Source organism: Notolepis coatsorum, assembly GCF_963971535.1.
Source record: "Notolepis coatsorum genome assembly, chromosome: 17".
NCBI classification, from domain to species: domain Eukaryota; kingdom Metazoa; phylum Chordata; class Actinopteri; order Aulopiformes; family Paralepididae; genus Notolepis; species Notolepis coatsorum.
Window position 1 is genome coordinate 77569057 of NC_140181.1, and position 22393 is coordinate 77591449.

General features: G+C 44.6%; 1 protein-coding gene across 1 annotated transcript in view; it reads left to right on the plus strand.

Moving 5' to 3' along the window:
- The window catches only part of LOC311244091 (helicase ARIP4-like), a gene marked incomplete at its 3' end in the record, with an annotated part of 91153 nt that overhangs the window by 46162 nt on the left and 22598 nt on the right, over positions 1 to 22393 (plus strand). Inside the window, 8 exon segments of the mRNA XM_084333502.1 lie at positions 8094 to 8320; positions 9579 to 9761; positions 11549 to 11682; positions 14472 to 14668; positions 15654 to 15857; positions 16218 to 16356; positions 16853 to 17030; positions 19500 to 19709. Of these exon segments, the coding sequence (XP_084189628.1) occupies positions 8094 to 8320; positions 9579 to 9761; positions 11549 to 11682; positions 14472 to 14668; positions 15654 to 15857; positions 16218 to 16356; positions 16853 to 17030; positions 19500 to 19709 (1472 nt within the window).

Genomic DNA, 22393 nt, shown 5'->3' on the forward strand with positions numbered 1-22393 from the left:
AGTAGAATACAATTTTAATGGAATATATAAACTAAATTAGAATAGAAAAATACAATATAATATAATATAGGACAGGGCTGTTGTGCAGGATTGTAGTAGGGTATATACACGGGGCGACCATGGCTCATGTTCCCGGTTCGATTCCCGCTCCGAAGTGTCCTTGACACTTAACCCCTAATTGCTCCCAATGAGCAGGTCGGCACCTTCCATGGTCGCCTCCGCCGTCTGTGTGTAAATGTGTGTCAAAGCGCCTTGGATAAAAGCACTATAGAAATGCAGCCATTTACGGCGGCTGGGGGGCGCAGCGGACACTGTGCTAGTCACCAACGCAAGAGACACCGGGTTCGACTCCGGCTGTCGGCGTTGCCTCCGGCTTGGGCCAGTCGTCATACTAACTCAATTGGCAGAGTCAGCGGGTGGAAGTCGATGGGTGGTAATCTGGACGTTGTGGACAGCGACTCCCACAGGTCGGTTTGGGACGCCTGCACAGCAGAGACAGGAAATGGCGTGGGGTAGTGTGAGCCTCCCACACGTTACACCTTGCCAATGAGAGTCCGCGCTGGCAGGTGAAAAGATGTGACAGGCTGCCTCCTCGTGTATCGGAGGGGACACGTGATGCAAGGCCTCTATCCTCCCTACAACCGGCCAGTGGAGGGCATATGCGAGCAACGTTCAAGACAGGGGAAGGGAGAATTGGCACAGCGGGTAATTGGGATGGGAGAAAAATAGAAAAGAAAAAAGTGGATAAAAAAAAAAATGCAGCCATTTACCAGCCATTTATATACACAAAATGTTATATAAATACAGTGCAGTTTAGGGCTGACCTTCGAATATTTTTTTTTGGAATTCGAAGCTTCGGGGCCGAGATTCGAATTCCAAAAAAATATATAATCATTTTTAAATTCTTTTTTTTTTTCTTTTTTTTATGTTGTGGTACTTGTACAGCACTTTGTTCAACTTTGTCAGTGCTGTAAAGTTTAAACCTTTTTAAATCTTAGACAAACAAAACACTTTGCTTTCATGAAATATTGTAAGCCATCATTTGAGGCTTTATAAAAGCAGCACAATGAACACAAATCTGTCAGTGCCGAGTCCGACCTCATCTTAAATAACAAACAGCATTGCTTGTTGTAGTTAACAAAGAGAGGCAGATATATATATTTTCTTTTTTTTAACACATTGGGCGCCGTGCATTGTACCCATCATTGGGTCCAGTCTGCCACCGCTGTGAGCCTATGGAGATGTTTACCTTCTTTGCAGGGCTATAACCTTTTAAATATTATAGCTATATTGACATTACTATGGCCCATTCAACATCGGGTATCTATCATTCCGGATGTGGGAACGTTATATTTTTTCATTCATACATTGTTGTGTTAATACCGTCGAGAATATAAGTATTTAAGATTTTCTGCTGTAATTCCAAAAACGCGAGTTATAGGCCCTGAAGCATATGATAGATTATCGATTGGCGTTTCTTTCCTATACACGCTATATTAAAAAATTCAAATGTATATGATCGGTATACATTATGCTTCATCATGCGTGAAGGAAAGGGTGGGGGGTCGTTTATAATTCCTTGATCGTCAGTAACTGCTTTATTTAGTATGGGTTGATACATTGATCAGATGGATTGCAAACAAAGAAATGGACAATCAAGCTGAAAATAACGTTAGATTCCTCTTACCCTTCGCCGATGAGACTGGAGGGGGGGGGGGGAAATCTCTGCACCAGCGCCACTTCCGGTTTGGCGTAAATCGCCCGATCATCCACCAGGCGGCGGTGTTGAGGCGTTGCAATATCAGACGGGGTGCAGCTGCAGTCCCGCAGGGAGGCTGGATGAATTATGAATGCCATGGCGAAAAAATGAAATATTGATCCCAACAACGAATTATCACATTATTGGCGTTCAACGCATGGCGGGCAATAACGAATTATGACGTTGTTGGCGACCAATGTGTTAATAATCGAATTTTATTTTCATATTCGAATCCCATGCCCATCGAACGAAGCTTCGAAGTATTTAAGACAGCCCTAGTGCAATTGTGCAAAGAAATATGTTCAGATGCTCACAGTTTTGAGTATATGTGCAAATATATAGTCCAGGAAGGGTGTGTTAATGTAACACATTGTAGCACATTTAATTTAGCTTTTATCCAAAGCGACTTACAAATTGTGAGTTGCTTATTGTAGGATGTTAATGTTAATGTCATGAGTATACTTTTTTAGCTTCAGATGTGTTTTTTTTACATGATGGCATCAAGTAAAATGAGTCATCTTTAGATGATATATATTAAAATATTATTTTAGAACTTTTAGAATTATCACACTTATTACATAGGTATGCTAGTTCAGAAGGAGGGGCCATTTCAAATGTTACTTTGACCCTGGCCTCGCATTGAAACTACTAAACTTCCTCCCTGCTAAAAGTGTGTGCGTGTGTGTTTTTAAATCCAAAAAAGACATTTGGTGGCAGACATTTGAAATTCAATGTGTGTTTTGGACTTCATACGTGTGTGTTGTGTCCTCCGGTTTAGTGAGATTAGCTGCCATCAGCAGAAGAATACATTAAACCCCCTCCTCGGTACATCACGTCCTGTTCCCTATTATCTACAGACGCACACACACACAAACACACACAGAGTACTTTACAGCCCAGCAATCTCCTCACGTCACACTAAAAACATTTTCTTCAAACACAAACACATTGTACTTTATTACCAAGCAATAGCAATATCCTCATACACGTCACAACACAAATTAGAATTTGAATGTATTGGGCTGCAAGACAGAGAGACAATTAGAGACAATAGAATGAAGGAAAGGAGGGGATAGGTGGAGGAGAAGAGAGGAGAGTTGGAGAAGAGAAGAGAGGAGAGGGAGAAGGGGATAGGAGAGGAGAAGAGTGTCTGGGTCAAATGAAAGTGGGTCTATAGAGCAACAGCCTGGTTAATCCTGGTGCAGGAGACACGCACGCTCAGTCGCTCACACACACACACACACACACACACACACACGCCAGACCTATATTGTCCCTCCTTTTTGTTCTCTCGCCGACAAACAGGTTCACAAACCAGAGGCACACACACAGCCTGGCACAGTGACATTTCTAGTTGGGGTTACATAACTAGTCTCCCCCTCCTCTTTAATCCTACTTGTATAACCAGCCATTCACCACTGTTATATAAGCTTTCTCTCTCTTTTTTTCTTTCTTTCTCTCTCTCTTCCTCCCTTTCTCTATCGCTCTCTATTTCCTCCTCTGTCTTTCTTTCTCCCTCTCTCTCTCCCTCTGTCGCTCTCTCTATTTCTTCCTCTTTCTCTCTTTTCTCTTTCCGTCACTCATAAACTCCCCCCCTCCCCTCTCTGTACTCTAGAAAGCAGAGTGCGCTTGTGTAACTTCATCACTTGTTGACGTCGGTTGGCTTTAGATATGGATTTCACCATTCTGCATACGGTGTACTCGGCAAACATGTTCTGACGTGGCCTGCTCCTCACAGTCGGGTCAGACACCTCCAGCTTGTGACGTAAGCAGATTGTTTTGCGTGAGGAAAGTACAGGGTAAATATTCCAAGGCTATCTCCGTATCAACGAGATATGGGCTTTTTGCCATGTTTCGAACCCTGGCCCGCGCCTGGTTCATTGTCCCCTTGACTCTGGAACCCATGGAACCAACTCCAAACCTATTCTATACATTCAGGAACACGTGGTCAGTGGTTGAAGCCTTTAGTTGAGTTGAGTTGAGTTTATCTCGAACAATCAACCATATAAAAAACACAATAAAAAGGATGAACTAAAGATTTTTTTTTTAAATGGAATCTTACATTCTTCATTAAATGATAAACAAATGAGTTTGAACAGGAGCAGAAGGAAGCAAATGCTTATCAAGTCCTGCCCCTTCCTCACAATATCATACATAAAATCTCTTACAAACCTAAAATAACAAACAAAATAGAAATGCTAAGCCTTTAGACAAACAAAAGGAGTCCAGACACTTCTTGAAAAGGATCAAGTGTGTTTAATGTGAGTCTTAGCGTCCTAATTACAGTTATTTTAAGTGGTGGTGAATTACAGGAAAGATAACCCAATAAACCACACTTAATAACTCATAGACCTGTTTTTTTTTTTTTAAACTTTGACCAGTCAGCTGGTTCTTTTAGCGTTTATCGCTTTTTCTGGTCAAGCATGACCGACAGAAACAGGTTGAATGGGGTATAGATCGGGGGAAAGACACTCTTGAGAAAATACGGCGAGTCCGGGAGTCGAACTCGTGTACCCCAGATCCGTGACGCGCACGGTTGTCCCCGACGCCGAAATAGCGTCCGAGGTACGCGGTGAGCTACTGGAGCTCCCCACTCATAGACCTGTTTTAGTTACTTTTATTTGTATTCATTAGATTAGATGAAAATGGGGGTGCTCCAGTAGCACACCATATAGCGCGCTGAGTCGCGAAGCGGTCGTCCCGGGTTCGTTTCCCAGTCCCGGCGACCATTTGCCGCATGTCTTCACTACCTCTCCCGTTCTCTCCTATCGGTCCTGCGTGGCCAGAAAAAGCTGAAAAATGCTAATAAAGATAATAATAAAAAATAAAAAGATTAGATGAAAATGTATTGTCATTATACAGCACAAGTACAGTACAACGAAAAGAGGTGCAAACCAGAGTGCAAATGTACAGTAGCAGTGAAGTGCAACAGCAATATCCAATGTACAGGAGGTTAAACTGTACAAAATATACAAGTACTACGGAGTGTAGTGCTAATCAGATGTGTGTACTGAATTGTAGTATAATGTTTACAGTGGTACACTACAGGTGTGAGTATGGTAGTAGTCATCTATCATACAATATTTAGCAAACAGTGAAGAGAAGGATGCGTTTTATGCCACTGCTTCTTCAGTATTTAAATTTTTTTGCCGCTAAAGTAACTTAATCAAATAAAAAAGTACACACTACTGTCTTTTACATAATGAATACACAGAGCTTTAACACTTTCGCGGCCACTGGGATCCGTCTAATTTCACTATACGGCCAGCTTATCATAACAACATTTCATTGTGCGTGATTCTGTTTGTAGAGCTAAATCTATACTTTATATTATTGCTATCTGTCCATTGTCATTGTCAATTGACACTATAAACCGTCCCTTCAATATGCCTTAAAGAATTTTTTTTTTCATCAATACATTCCAATTTTATAACGTTGTGAATATGAACTATATACCGCAATGTTCTGGGGTATTTCCTGGAAGGCGAGATACAGAGCGCTAAGCTAATAACGTTAAATCGAATGATGTTTCGGCTATACACAAGCTAGAGCTAAAACTCCAAGTGCATATTATCGGTATCATGGTCCACCATGAATGCATGAAAGGGGGGAGGGGGGGGCGGGGGACGTTGTTTCTGATTATTGATTACCAATAACGGCATTAGCCTCATACGCTGACCGGGTGGTTGGCTATGAGAACGAGGCCCGATCGGGCTGTAATTTACGTGAAAAAGCTCTTACTGTGGGCCGGTTGGATCCCAAACAGGATTTCCCAGTTATCGATTGCCATCTGGTAGATCGATATGTCCATTGGCTGATGCTATATTCCTTTACTGCATACTGAATTCAGCATCCCAAAAAGTATTCCAGGCTACATGCTAGAGCAGACCTGGGCATTGTACGGCCCGCGGGCCGGATACGTCCCGCGGGATGATTCTGACCGGCCCGCGAAAGATTACATGATAATAAAAATAAAATAAAATAAATATTTTTTTTTAATATTTTTTTTTTTTTTTTTTTTTACTTTTTTTTTTCATGTCAACGTTCACACGCACAATATACGCTTAGGAGACATGCTCAGAAGATGTTGGTTCTCTTTGGATCCACCTACATATGTGAACAGACATTCTCAGTCATGACGTTTACCAAGTCCAGGTACAGATCCTCTCTCACTGATGAACATCTGGCAGCTGTGCTTCGCATCTCCACCTCAGACATGCAACCTGACTTTGATGGACTTGTTAAAGCTCAACAGAGACTGGATTTCTCACACTGAATGAAAAAAAAGAGCTGAAGAACACTAAAATGTGGAAATATAACAAGTGAAATGGGACACTTGATATATTTTTTTCTTTTTTTTGCACAGTTCTGAAAACATTAAATGTTTAATATAGGCATGTAAAGTAAAAAAGGCTACAAAACTGGGACACTTTTCTTTACACAGTTCAGTGACATGTCTTGTTTATTTTTTCTATAAGATGATGTGATGTCTTTAGAAAGCTAAGAAAATCCTTGTTTTAATAGTATATGAAACTCAAAATGCCCTTTGTTATTAATGTTTCACATTTTGGAAATCATTTTGGAAATCAATTATATTTGAATAAATGATATTTTTGAAAGCTAACCTCACATTTTAATTGTCAAATAATAACATACACTCTTACCAGGGGTCAAAACAATGCCATTTACTGCTTTTTATATAGAAATAAAATGTAGATTATGCATAATTGAGTTTGGAATTTTGGCCCGGCCCCCCAACATATTTTCAGTTGCTCATTCGGCCCCCCGGGAAAAATAATTGCCCACCCCTGTGCTAGAGGCATAGCTTTAGGCTAACAAAAAAGTCCACCCATGATAAAAATAAAAAAAAAACACCGGTCTGTAACAGGGACCACTGCATTATCGAGACAGCGCCCCTACGAGGATCTGGCCGGTAATGCACTTTTCCGAATTCCAAAAGTAGGGTAAATCTGCAGTGCCGCTCGGTGACATTGAGTAGGATGGAATAAAAGCCAAAACAACCTTACCACGTATATATACGTGGTTGGCCCTCAAGCGTTGGATCCGAAACACATATATATACGTGGTTGGCCACGAATGTGTTAAGATAATGACATCTGATAACATCACTCGTGTCAAAGATTTATATGGTTCTTTGTCAGAAGGATCTGTTATTGAAAAGAGGACGTTTACCTTTTTTTTTTTTTTCGTTGACCTTTTCAGTGGCTCCGTCACCCGATAGTACAGTTACGCAAACCCGCATAACTGAGCGAAGGCGGTATCGGTGCCTGAAGCCGTTCGTGTTGGGTTGTCGGAATCAGAATCCCCTTTGTTTGCCAAGTGTAGTACATCACAATCACACAACAGTGACACGTACATCAGCCTACAAGGCACATGCTGCACTGACCCACACATGTTGGAATGAGATGTGCGGCGCCAAGTAGGCCAGTGAATTCAAAGCGTTATGCTGTGCGAAAACGTATACTGTACATAGAAATGCTAAGTAACCTTTTTTATTACTGTATATCTTCACAGTAGAAAATGTACATCAAACATGTGTTTTCTCCTCCAACCCCTTTTCTTACCTTCTTATTTCATCCTAACTCTTATCCTCCTTCCACCATCCCCCTCTCATTCCTCTCCTTTTCCTCCCTCCTCTTCATCTCCCATGTCTTCTCGTCCTCCGTATGCTTCCTGTCTATTCCTCTCCCCTACTCCTCCTTTCTTCTCCCTGCTTCTCTCCATCCTTTCTCTCTACTCCTCCCTGCTTCTCTCCATCCATTCTCTCTACTCCTCCCTGCTTCTCTCCATCCATTATCTCTACTCCTTCCTGCTTCTCTTCATCCCTTCTCTCTACTCCTTCCTCCTTATCACCCCCCTTCTCCATCCCTTCTCTCCCTCCCTGCTTCCTCCTTCTCTGCATCCCTCCTCTCTGTCCCTTCTCTCCATCCCTTTTCTCTACTCTCCCTACTTCCTCCTTCTCTCCCTCCCTGCTTCCTCCTTCTCTCCCTCCCTTCTCTATACTCGTCCCTGCTTCCTCCTTCTCTCCCTCCCTTCTCTACTCCTCCCTGCTTCCTCCTTCTCTCCCTCCCTGCTTCCTCCTTCTCTCCCTCCTCTCCATCCCTTCTCTCACACCCTTCTCTCTACTCCTCCCTGCTTCCTCCTTCTCTCCCTCCTCTCCATCCCTTCTCTCCCTCCCTTCTCTACTCCTCCCTGCTTCCTCCTTCTCTCCATCCCTCCCTCCTCTCCCACCTCCCTGCTTCCTCCTTCTCTCCCTCCCTCCCTCCTCTCCACCTCCCTGCTTCCTCCTTCTCTCCCTCCCTCCTCTCCTCAGATGTGATAGATCTTAGCTCAGGCGAGGACGACTCCTTCACCCACATCGGCACCGGGTCGACCAACGAGGACGAGGAGGAGGACAGCGAACGCAGCGGCGCTCACGCCAACGACGCCTACAACCGAGCGGACAGCCGGGGCAGAGTCCTGGTCAACATCAACCACCCCGACACGGAGGGGGACATCTTCCTGTCTCCCCAGCTGGCGAAGGCCGTCAAGCCCCACCAGGTACAAGTGGTTTCAATTTGACATTAACAATAACAAAACGCAAACCTTGCATTCTAGAACCGACTACTACAGATCCAGCACTTACCGCTACTGCAAGGGCACAGTATCGTTAACGCCTCGTGAACAGCACTGCCAGGTTAATGGTGCCTGATTACTGCAGTAGCAGAGCAGAGCTCAGAGGCCTGAGAGCTGCATCTGTAGCTGATTTACAGGTAGTTGTTAAAGGAGAAAGTTACATCTTGACTGACTGTTGGTGATGGAAAAAGCCATAAACTAGTCGATTGAACTCATTGACTTGCCGAGACGATATTATTTGTGACTTCTAGATTGAGAAAAGGTTTCTCTCTTGTGTTTTGTTCTTACACACAGCTAGTTGGGACTGTATTTGAAGGTGTTGTCTTGCAGTGGACATTCCACTGAAACCTATCTATATTAATCTTAGTGTGGATATTAACTTTAATGTCGATAACTTTGACTACTGTAATTGTATCAAAATGCTCTTAAAGGAAGACGCTAACATCTTCTCCAGAAGAAGATGGATACCAATTTCCTCTCTGTGCGTTCAGTTGAAAGCTATCCGGGCCACAAGCTAGCCTAGCTTAGCACAAATGAATGGACCAGCTAGCCTAGCTGTTGGCCAAAAACACCTCTCCCGGAGTTTTAAGCTACGCTAGTGGTCCGTATCCGCTTCCATTAATTTGTGCTAAGCTTTCTACTGAACACACAGGAAGGAAATCGGCGTCCATCTTCTTGTCCGACTCCGGAGAAGACGGTAAGTGCATTTCCCATAAAGTTGGCGTGTTTCTTTAAAATAAATATTTTGCGGGCGGCTGGGTGGCTCGTCACCAACGCAAGAGACACCGGGTTCAAATCCGGCTGTCGGTGTTGCCTCCGGCTTGGGCCGGCCGTCATACTGGCTCAATTGGCAGAGTCAGCGGGTGGAAGTCGATGGGTGGACAGCGACTCCTACAGGTTGGTTAGGGCGCCTGCACAGCAGAGACAGGAAATGGCGGGGGTAGTGTGAGCTTCCCACACGTTACACCTCGCCAATGAGAGTCCACGCCGGCAGGTGAAAAGATGTGACAGGCTGCCTCCTCGTGTACCGGAGGGGAAATTGGGATGGGAGAAAAATAGAAAATAAGGAGAAAAAGTGGATAAAAAATATATATATATATATATTTTACATACTTGTACAAAACTACGAACAAATGAATGATGTTGCCTCTTGTTTTTTGCCCCCCCCCCCCCCCCCCCCCAGATCGGTGGTATCCGCTTCCTGTACGACAACCTGGTGGAGTCCGTGGAGCGCTTCAGCAGCAGCAGTGGCTTCGGCTGCATCCTGGCCCATAGCATGGGGCTGGGCAAGACGCTGCAGGTCATCGCCTTCATCGACGTGCTGCTGAGGAACACACAGGCGCACACCGTGCTCACTATCGTCCCCGTGAGTCTGAGTCCGGGGGGGGGGGGGGGGCACACCGTGCTCACCATCGTCCCCGTGAGTCTGAGTCCGGCGGGGTGGGGGGGGGGGGGCACCGTGCTCACCATTGTCCCCGTGAGTCTGAGTCCGGGGGGGGGGGGGGGGGGGCACGCCGTGCTCACCATCGTCCCCGTGAGTCTGAGTCCGGGGGGGGGGGGGGGGGGGGGGGCACGCCGTGCTCACTATCGTCCCCGTGAGTCTGAGTCCAGGGGGGGGGGTTAACCTTCTGTGTACTGTCGCCGCAGTGTAAGGGTTAACCGTTTTGGTAGTGCGGCGGTGAAAGGGCTAATTCGTTCAATCTTTATTTATTTATTTTTTATATATTTTTTATTCAATCTGACTAGGATCACTGGAAGGATCACTGAGAGCGAACTCTCGTTTACAATGACGTCGAGAAATACAAGTCATGTTAAATACAAAGAAAAATTTTATAACGATATAGAAACAAAGTAAATCAATTAAACATTTAAAATGATTCGAAACAACTGCAGACTGGTGAAGTGGTTTGCTATTAAAGATTTAAACTGACCAATAGATGCTAATGAATTGAGTTTTAAAGTGCATCGCAAGACGTTCCATGTTTCTGGGGCACAGAAGCTACTGTAAAAGCAGATTTTCCTAATTCAGTGCGAACTCTAGGAACCTTAAGTGTAAAGGTCAACCACCAGAGAGAGTATGATAAGGTCCAGAGCTCCAATCCAGCAACGAGGTGATGTAGGGTGGGAGATCACCAATAATGGACTTGTACAAAAACAGATGCCAATAATGAATTATTATGATAGCTTCATGTGTTATGACCGAATGCGTGAATGAACAGATTAGTTATTTGGTGACAGTGGCTCAGGAGGTAGAGCGGTCGTCTGGTAATCTGAAGGTTCCTGGTTAGATTCCGGCTCCTCACGGCAGTGTGTCCTCGAGCGAGACACTGCTCCTGATGACTACTGATGCTTGGCACCTTGCATGGCTGCCTCCACCATCTGTGTTTAAATGTGTGAGTGAATGGGTGAATGTGAGGCATAAGTTGTAAAGCTCTTTGGATAAAATCGCTATATAAATGCAGTCCAATTGGCATCCATTTGGTGAGTAAACCTTTGAAAAGATAAAAAAAAATTAGAGAAGGAAAAAAATACAGAAATACTGTTCTGACGCATTCACTCATTTGTAGAGCCTCTCATTGGGTGTCGCAAGCCCACAATGGAACGGCCGCCAATCAGTGCTGCACTTAACACTTGAATGGGACAGTTAATGAGTCATAACAACATGTGATAAGAGACTAGTGCATGAATGGTATCCAAGAAAGAAAATGTTCTTTGTTTTATATATACAGTATATATATATATATATTTATAAATCAAATTATACGTTTTCCAGTCCTGTATTCATAATCTGCTTTAGTAATTACATCAGTAATTGAGTTCTTGTATAGTCCTCTTTCTTCCAACATGGCTGAATGTAACCATTGGTAACCACTTAAAAAGGTGGTAGACTACCGGTAGGTAAAACACTGGAAAAGCATGATGTTACTGTTCCACTTGGCCTTGATTACAAGATCCAGTAATAAACACCAGATTATTGCATTTTTGTTGATATATTTCTCAAATACCAACACACATAGCAACCATTGATTTGCACATAGCAACCGTTGTTTCTTCCAACATGGTGGACCAATGGGGATTCTAAGCATTCTGTGAAAGGCCTGCGTTATACCTCAGGCTAGTCAACTGACGAACACTCTCCCTCCCTCTCCCCAGGTGAACACGTTACAGAACTGGCTGGCAGAGTTCAACATGTGGGTCCCACCCCCCGAGGCGGTGCCCCCGGATACAGACCCCGCCCTCTTGGCGCCTCGTCTCTTCAAGGTGCACATCCTCAACGACGAGCACAAGTGAGTGGCGTGAGACGAGACAAAGAGACGCCTTAACCCTCTGAGACCCGTGGGATCCTCTGCGACCTCGGCCGACATGACTCGTCTTTCAGAGGCTGTGGACGCTCCTGGTCTAACCCGAGCCGATCCAAGCCTAGGGGCATTTAGCTCAACTAAACGCCGGCCCAGTCGGGTTCTGGCAGAAAACCCAAGAACTAGATTGTGGCTGCGCCCCTTAAGCCTAACTTCACAACATCACCTACTGTAAAGAATGCCTTGAGACATGGTCCTTTTCCTCCAGAATAAAAGCCTTAACAGAGTGGCAGTGAAAAGATCTTTCCCCTGTTCTTTTATCCCTGTCCCCATCTGTCTCTCCTCTCCTCTCTCATCCCCCTCTTCTCTGCTTTTCTCTCGCTCTCTCTCTTCCGTCCCCCCGGACAGCTGCCTGCTCTGTCAATGAAAAGCTTTTGTAAGGCTATTGAAAGGCTTTGCTGAGTCGTACATGTGTCGGGGATCAGGGCCGGAGGGACAGAGAGGGTGTTACTGCAGTAAACACCCAGCAGGGGGCACTTCACCACATGCTGCTCAGTACGAGCTGCGGCCGAGGCCCAAAAGGTCTTGCATCTCCCTCTTTTAAACATCCGCCCATCTCCTCTCTTCATTTATCTCTTTTGCTCTCTTCTTTTCTGACTGTCCTGAGCCATGGCCACTAGAACCCAGGGAAACTATAAAAGAAGGAAGGGTCATTGCGTCAGAATACCAGCGTTCTATGCTCTGCTTGGCGTCAGACTCTATTGCCAGTTCTATTGAAGCATGTATTAAAATTCTAAATATACCAGCTATTTAAGGAAATATACATCAAATGTTAGCTAGTTAACAAAGCAACAGATTGCTGATGATTCTGAAGTCCAAGGTAATATAACCTGTTTAAATGTCATAAATCGAGATGATGATCCCATTCAACTCAATGTCGACCGAACTGAAAGTTTCAACACTTTCAGCACCAATCTGCGTTCACGTGATGACCCTTCCTTATTTTATAGCTTCCTTGCTAGAACCCAGGTAGTACAGAACATGGTGCATGATGGGAGATTTCCCGCTGAACTCCTGATTCTCGAAGTCAACTTCCTGTCTGTTGTTGCTACGCTAAACCAGACAAATAGTAGCTACATGCTATGCTAACGTTAATTATATCATATCGAACCGATAGGAGCTTATCTTATCTAATCTTACGTGGATGTTTGATCAGGTAGTGGTACCATGTGTCATCATCATTAGGTGGCTTCTTCGTTCCGAAGGTTGCCTATCACTCTCCAACCCATTCTGTCCCCACTTCTTCTCTCCAACTCCGTGACTCCGCCTCTCACTCCACTCCAATCACAGACATCGTCTACCCAGCCTCTTCTTGGTCTTCCACTTCCTCTCTTTCCATCCACCTTCCCCATCACCACCTTCTTGAACATCTCCCCGCTGGATCCTCTCAGAACATGCCCGCACAACTCCATCTTTCTCTTTTTCAACCTCTCCAGCAGCTGTCCCCCTTGCATATCCGCTCTTCTCAGTACCTCCTCATTCTTGATCTTATCCTTCCATGTTATCTTCAGCATCTTCCTCAGTGTCCACATTTCAAAAGAGTCTATCATCCTCTTTGCCTCTTCATTCAGCGTCCATGCTTCTGCTCCGTATGAAAAGACTGACATAACATACGTTTCCAAAATCCTGGTCTTCGTTTTCCAACTTATGTTTCTTCTCAATAATTCTTTATGGTTCCAGAATGCGCCCTTTGCAATTCCGGTTCTTCTCTTAATGTCCATGTTAGCTCTTCCACCTTCACTGATCCAGCTTCCAAGGTACATGTACTCCTTCACTTGTTCAAGTTTTTCTCCATCCACCTGTATTTTACAAACAGTTCCTGGTGTTTTTTCAATGATCCAGTGTACCATGTGTTTAACGTTAGCTACGTTAAACCAGACAAATAGTAGCTACATGCTAAGCTAACGTTAATTATATCATATCGAACCGATAGGAGCTTATCTTATCTAATCTTACATGGATGTTTGATCAGGTAGTGGCACACATGGTACCACTACCTGATCAAACATCCACGTAAGATTAGATGAGATAAGATAAGCTCCTATCGGTTCGATATGATGTAATTAACGTTAGCTTAACATGTAGCTACTATTTGTCTGGTTTAACATAGCTAACGTTAGCCACCAGACACTTTTTCCTCTGTGATGCCTCTGCTGGTATTATATAAAACTTGCGATTTGGATTTCTGTTTTTGTTATTAGTACAAAACGTAACACAGCAGCTTCAATTTGGGTATTCGAGAGATGGCCATGTCTTTGGGTTGTTCTCCCAATGGTCTGCAGGTGTCTTGTATGGACATGATGTCAAGTCAATCAGGACGAGCTTTGACTCATATCTCGCCTTAGAATCACCAGAAAGGCTTTCGAAATAGTGAAATGCCATGTTGGCCTCAATATTTTCAAAACAAATGACATGAAAAGGTTATGAAATGAACAAGAATATGATAAAACATGTAATAAAAACGGAGCTCAATGCATACATTTGATCGTCGAAATCCGTTTGTTTCCCCAATACCAAGATGACGGCGGTCTCATGACGTCAGCGTGTCTTCGAGAATAAAGGGTTGATAAGAGGGGATGATATTTTGTGTCATTATTTTCATGTTCATTGGGGGGGGGGGGGGGGGGGCATATCAAAATATGTTTTTGATCAATCTTGAATCAATTGTTCATCCCTTCTGATGAAGTATACTAATAAACATGTCTTTTGTCCTCCAGGACGATGGCCTCCAGGGCGAGAGTGGTGGGAGACTGGACTCGGGAGGGAGGCGTGCTCCTGATGGGCTACGAGATGTACCGCCTGCTGTCGCTGAAGAAGGGCTATGCCGCTGGGAGGAAGAAGAAGAGCAAGAAGGCGGCGGGGCCAGTCATCATCGACCTGGACGAAGACGACAGGCAGCAGGAACTGCTCAAAGGTAAGAGGTAGGGCTGGGCATCGATTTTCGAATAGTCGTTAAATTATACAAATAAATAGATTAATTTATGCAAATATAGTTTTGTCTGAAACCTTTTGCAATGTTTTGTACGTTTGCTGTGTTATTTCACTAAGTTCACAAATTTCAAGCATCAGGGACTTAACGTTCAGAATGAATGCTTTTCTTCCCGGAAATATGCTAGCTTGGTGCACTAGTGTTAGCAGTTAGCAACGATAGCAGCTGGTTGGATTATCTCCCGTTCGCTATTAACTAAAAACAAAACCATACGTTAACGTGGAAGCACAGACATTTCAAGCATCAACAATGTAACTTTCGGAATGAATGCTTTTGTTCCAGGAAATAGCGTTAGCCTGTTTACGTTCAAATTAAGTACGGTAAAAACTAAATCATTTGCAATTAGTAATCAAATAGTTCCCAGTGACCATCGAATAGTCATTTAGTGAGTTTTGTCCATCCTTAGTTAGAGGGAAGGAGAGAGCGAGGCCACACCCAGCTTCACACTCACACAGTTACACACATTCACACCTGGGAGCCTCTCTGTTCAACCACAGTCCGACACTGTTGGCCCGACCCCAGATTTCTCCTGCCAGTCTAGGGGATCGAACCGGCAAACTTTCGGTCAGAAGTCCACTTCTCTAACCTTTAGGCCACTGCTGCTGTTTACTATTAGGTTACTGTTAAAGTAAAAAATAATCTGTTACAAGCTGCAAGGTTTTCAGAGCGAGAGTCTAAGAACTGAAGAATAGAAAGATTAATAAAAGGCCAAACGAAGCAGAATGAAACCAGATCCTCGTGAAATTCTTGATTCTTTATTTTATTTATGGAGATCTTATATGGGTGAATCTGTGGTGAACATAAACACTTAATGGTTTTTAATTATTTTTACAGTATGTTGCACTCACTCTATGAATTAATACTAATACTACTGTATTACCACTCTGTCCCGCCCCCCCCCCCCCCCCAGGTATGGAGAAAGCCCTGGCCCGGCCCGGCCCAGACGTGGTGATCTGCGACGAGGGCCACCGGATCAAGAACTGCCAGGCCAGCACCTCCCAGGCCCTGAAGAACGTCCGGACACGACGGCGCGTGGTTCTGACTGGCTACCCGCTCCAGAACAACCTGACAGAGTACTGGTGCATGGTGGACTTTGTCCGGCCCAACTTCCTAGGTACCGTTCATGATCATGTTTATTCATACTTAGTGATGCTTTATGATATGACGGGCAATATTGTCAATACCTAATGTATTAGTCACGCATGGTGCGTGTTCATATTTATTGATATGAGCTAATGATTTTCAATAATATTTAGTCAGTGATGGAACTGTGTCCCGGCCATCATCATTAAGAATCTGATTTAGGATCAGATTTGCCTCAGATTAGATGGTCTAAGTTGCCTATAGAAACTGTTTCATGTACTGGAAAAAAGTTAAAACAGAATTACCTAAAAGTATGTTATTTTTTCACGTTTGACTGCCAACCAACCATCTCGCTCTCCCTCACACACTCTGTCTCTCGCTCTCGCCCCAGGTTCACGTCAAGAGTTCAGTAACATGTTTGAGCGCCCCATGCTGAACGGCCAGTGTGTCGACAGCACGCCACACGACATGCAGCTGATGAGGTACAGGAGCCACGTTCTACACAGCCTTCTGGAGGGCTTCGTACAGAGGTGAGGCTCAACAACATCTATCATATTCTGTTCCCTAAGCCTAATACATGCACAGAGAAGAAAAGGGTATGTATCTGCTTGTCTAACTCCAGGGTAGATGGCAAATAAGCAAATTTCCCGAAAAGTTGGCGTGTTCCTGTAACAACATATCATACTAACATATTGTAACTTTAATAGTCTAATAACATATTGTAACTTTTAAAATAGAATAACATGATGTAACTTCAATAGTCTCTATCGGGGGAACTTTCCTCGTACAAACAAGTTGTTATTGATATGACATGACAAAGAGCACAACACATGCATTGTTATCAATAAAACTCATTTGTTTGTGTGTACATGTGTGGAGGTCCTTCACTGCATATATGTACAGTTGAACTATTGCTGTATCGTTATTCTCGTTTTGCTGTGAAGCACTGTGGGTTTCCCGCTAGACGGATACAATTGGACTTGACGCTTTAAACCAAACCCTTACGTTGAGTGTCCTTTCTTCCAGACGCGGCCACGAACTCCTGAAGGACCAGCTGCCTTCTAAAGAGGAGCATGTGATCCTGGTGCGTCTGTCTCCTCTGCAGAGGGCCCTCTACACCGAGTTCATGAACCGCTTCAGAGAAGCTGGGAACAGCGGCTGGCTCAGCCTCAACCCACTCAAGGCCTTCTGCGTCTGCTGCAAGGTGATTGATTGATTGATTGAAAACTTTATTAACAGATTGCAGAATGGGTACAATACAGTACGGCTCAATACAAAACAAACTGCTAAGAGGATGCAGACCAGAAAAATACTTTTGTCTTGTTTACATCGGGGTCCCCCATTTTCAATTCATCATGACATTTATGACATACATGACAAACATATACAGAACTGTGTAGTAAAAATAGATCATAAAAAAGATATACATCCGAGGGGGAAGAAACTGTACATTGGGGGGGGGGGGGGGGGGGGGATTTGGACCTTTACAGGGGCCAGTTTCTAATTGCATTGAGAGCGGTTTTGAAGGAGGGTAGGGATTCACATTGTTGTTGCATAATTGCGAAACGTGTTTAGTCCCTTGTTTGAGCCGAATCTGGGTTGAACATGATTTGTGGAACTCCCTCTGGTGTTGTGGGCGTGGAATTCACTGACCTTTGGGAAGTATTTCGACATGTACATGGGTACCTTAGTGGTGTAGTGTATCTTGTAGACCAGGATCATTGCAAGTTGCTGTACTCTGTCGTCTACTCTAAGCCATCCTAGGTTGTCAAAATGTGCAGGGGTAAGGTGGGTTTTGTGAGTAAGGCCAAGCAGTAGTCTGACCAGTTTGTTTTGTGATGTTTGTAGGCCGTGTCTGTGTCTGTCTGTGTGTGTGTTTCTGACTTAGCCTAAATTGTGGCTGCATTACAGACTAAAGACCAGTTGGAACAAAACCTTGTCCTCACTTTTAGTCGATGGTTAACACATTGACTGCCAGTCAGCAGGGGGCACTGTGGGCCATCAGTGCCATCAATATGTTCAATGAGGAGAATGCTGTGTTTGCAGTGCTAAAAACTATATTAAATATTATAGCTATGGATCTAATAACGTTGTCGATTGTCAGTGAGTTTCTTCCAGTCAACATGCAAGAAACAGATAATTTTTTCATCCGTACATTTTAGTTTTATACCATGGTGAATATGAGTATAGTTTGAGTGATTCTGAGTAATCCCAGGAAAAGACGCGAAAACACATTCAGAACGGCATGCACAAGGTGCCTCGATGGATTATGAATGGCAATAGCGAATAAAAGAAATAACGAAACAGAAACGTAGATCTACGTTTTTTGGCACTCAACGGTCGGGCCACAGAAACGTAGAACTACGTGAACGGCACAGAAAGTGTTAACACTTTGGTTGCCTAAGGTTAAATTAATGATATACCATAGATTGCCAGCGCTATTTGTCTATGGAGAAAGTCCCCTTCTTTGCAGGGCTATAACTTTTTAAATTCTATTGCTACATTGCCATTATTAGGGCCCATTCAAAGTCCTATATGTATTGTTCATTGTGTAGCAACGTTAAACTTTTTCATTCACATATTCATAGTAAAGTATGGTCTAATGTATAAGTATGTTTTCATCTCTTTCTGCAGCTTTCTCCAGAACGTGATATATAGCCCCAAATGCATTATATTGATGATGAAATACAGTTTGATGGCAATCAGCGCGATATAAAAAATTCCAACTAGACGTACTTCTAGAAGTTACTACACGTCATCTGATGTTGACCGGATGGGCGAGGGGGCGTTTATAATTCCGTGGGCAGCGTTATACCAATCATCTAATGTGGGTCAAATGTTGATAATATCAGTTATTATCGAAGACGGTAACGTTACACGCTGAAACTCACCCCAGTCTCCGCGCGCCGTTGGGCGATCATCGTCGAGTAGAAATTTTATCATTATGGGATATATTATTACCCGGTCCATCTCCAGCTTGTATAATGGTATATACGTCCAAATCATGTTGTTTATCGAGTTATTGGCAATCGATCGCTATGTAGTGTGACTAGCTAGAGTGCCGGAACCTATACCGAGTGCCCGGAAGTAATATGGCCGACCAGCAAAACCTCTACTGCGCTTCCTGTTAAGCGGTTGCGCCGATCGGCCACCAGATGACGCTCCTGAACCGCCAGAGAGCTCAGTGGGTCCTGCTGGTGGATCTCAGGCCAGCGGAGGGACATTATGAATCCGATCGCAGATTTTTGAAATATTGATATAAGGACGACGTACAGCGTCCCCCGGCAACTTTAGCATGGCCAGCAAAGACGTCTAAAGACGTGTCCCGGCAGTCAAAGTGTTAAGACTAGGTTTAGGTTAGAATTAGAATGTTCTTTTTATAGTTAGGTTTAGGGTTAGGAAGGTAGTGTAGGTCAATGTAATGTCGCCAAAACTGTTTCCAGATATATGCAATATGTAGAAGCTCTTTCCTACTGCACCGAGGTCTAAGTCAGCAGCGACTCCAAAATGGCTAAAATGCACCCAATTCGGACGCTGGAGTCTCCGAGTCGACTTGGCTCAACTCCAGTAGTAGGAGTCTGAATCGGGGGCGATTCCAGAAATCCCAGATTGGGGCACTGTTATGTTTCACTGTTGCATCATTAACTATTTTCCTCTATACATTTCTCTATAGATCTGGAACCACCCAGACGTGCTGTATGAGACCTTACTACAGAAGAACCTGGCCAATGAGCAAGACCTGGACGTCGATGACATCACTTCCTCGGGGCACGCCCGCTGCCCAACTGTGCCCAATCAAAAGGCCAAGGGCCTGGAGAACCCCGGTGGGCTGAGTCTCAACCAGCTCCAGGAGAAAGCCAATCAGGTCATCACATATGAATGGGTATGTTTAAACAACATAATAGCATGTGCTTTAAGTGGTACTGAAAGGCATTTATGAATGGGTATGTTTAAACGACATAATAGCATGTGCTTTAAGTGGTACTGAAAGGCATTTATGAATGGGTATGTTTAAATGACATAATATCATGTGCTTTAATTGTTATGCTGATGATACTCAGCTCTATATCAGCACCTCACCATCCTCCCAGCTCCCCCCACAGTCTGTAGTCAACTGCCTCCACGCCATAAAAACCTGGATGTCAACCAAATTACTGAAACTCAACAGCAAAAAGACAGAGCTCATGGTTGTGGCCCCCAAGGCACTGCTCGGGAAGGTTGGAGATCTCCTCCACGTTGACGGCTGTTCCATCTCCCCGTCTCTCGAAGTCCGTAACCTGGGCGTCACCCTTGACTCCACACTTTCATTTCACTCCCACATCAAATCCGTCACCAAGTCTGCCTTCTACCACCTCAAAAACATCTCCCGTCTCCGACCCTCACTCTCAGACTCTGTGGCTGAGACCCTGATCCACTAATTCATCACCTCCCGGTTGGACTACTGTAATGGAGTCCTGTTCGGGGTACCCAGCAACGCCCTGGACAGGCTCCAGTATGTTCAGAACTCAGCTGCCAGGGTTCTCACTCACACCAAGCCCTGGCAGCACATCACCCCCACCCTCATCCACCTCCACTGGCTCCCAGTCAAGTTCTGCATCACCTTCAAACTCCTGCTCCTCAAGTCCTACAAGTCCCTCCATGCCCTCGCCCCCCGATACCTGTCTGATCTCCTCCACCAGTACACTCCATCCCGGAACCTACGATCCTCTGATCTAGGTCTCTCCATCCCTCGCACCAGGTTACAGACTTTTGGGGACAGAGCCTTCAGCATGGCGTCCCCTACCCTCTGGAACTCTCTCCCCCCCCCGAAATCCGCAACGCCCCAACCCTGGACACCTTCAAATCCGCTCTAAAAACACACCTCTTCACCAAGGCTTTTCCCCATCAGTTAGTTTAGATGGGTATGTTTAAATAACATATCATGTGCTTTAAGTGGTACTGAAAGGCATTTATGAATGGGTATGTTTAAATTACATACTATCATGTGCTTTAATTGGTACTGAAAGGCATTTTTGAATGGGTATATTTTAATTACGTCATAGCATGTGCATTAATCGTTACTGAAAGGCATTTTAAAACACAATATATTTTTTAGAACTGGTACTGAATATGACAATATCGGTATTGATTCCCCAACAATAGCCAACAAAAGTGACCAAGTGACTGACTTCAGGGTTGGCACAGTTGTTATCACTGTTGCCTCACAGCAAGAAAGCATTGGGTTCCAACCCGAGCAGGAGGCCTTGCTGTGTTTGCATGTTCTCCTCCACGTCTCCTCCCACACCATGACAGACATGCATACTGGGTACACACTCTTGACCACGGTACCGGCATCAGAACTGGAGTTGGTCCCCGGGCGCCGCACTGTGGTTGCCCACCGCTCCTAAATAGTTAGGATGAGTTAAACGCAGAGGACTGATTTTTCCATTTGAACACTCCGTGCCACGGGTCCGGTGCCCCGGAAGCGCCTGCCTTCTACAACGCTGTTCGGTTTCCGGATTCCTCTGATTGGCCACTAAGCCCACGTGACCCAACGCTAGCACGCCCCCCTTATCGCCGCCAGTTATCGCTTACCCCCGCGCATGCGCATGAGCCGCGACAAGTGCCTTCAATGACAGAGCTCTCATATTTGCGAATGCATAAACTATATCTTAAATTATGGCTATGTGTCTAATATGGCCGTCGCTTATCAATTGACAGAGCTCTCATATTTGCAAATGCAACAGCGTTCACCCTGATGTAAACAAAACAAGTCATTGTTTGCAGTCAACATTGTCGAAACGGATTGTTTTTTAATCGGTTCATTTCCGTTTTATACCGTTTTGAAAAACACTTGTTTTATGAAAGTTCCAGAAAATTTCAGAAGATTCTGTGATAATCGCCCTTTACTGGAATATACTGGAATACACAAAAAAAAATCATTTTTCGGCCTATTTATGAATCGTTTTCAAATAAACGCTAGATTATCGAGAGTATGGTGGCTAGGTGGCGCAGTGGGCAAGGCGCTCGCCACCAACGCAGGAGATGCTGGGTTCGAGCCCAGCTCTCGGCGTTGCTACCAGCTTGGCTGGTTGTTCATACTAATACAATTGGCAGTATTAGGGGGTGGGAAGCTGGTGGGTGGGGATCGGACATTGTGGACAGCGACTCCTACAGGTTGGTTGGTGCACCTGCACAGTAGAATCAGGAAGCAACGAGGGCGGCGTGTCCCTCCCACGCAGACCCTCGCCGCTGAGAGATCGCGCTGTGCAGGTGAAAAGATGCGACGGCTGCCTCCTCGAGTACCGGAGGGGACACGTGATGCAAGGCCTCGTCCACATTGCAGCCGGCTTGTGGGAGGCATGGCCTAACAACGTTCGAGACAGGGGAGGGTAGAATTGGACAATACGAAATTGGGGACGGGAGAAAAAATAGAAAAACGGGGAGAAAAAGTAGATAAAAAAACGCTATAGAAGCGGGCTGAAAAATCGATGATCCATTTCCTGATCAGCACACACACGCACACACACACATAGGGCCCACGTTGATATATAGGTGAAAAAAGCTCTGATTATCCCAAGACTGGTC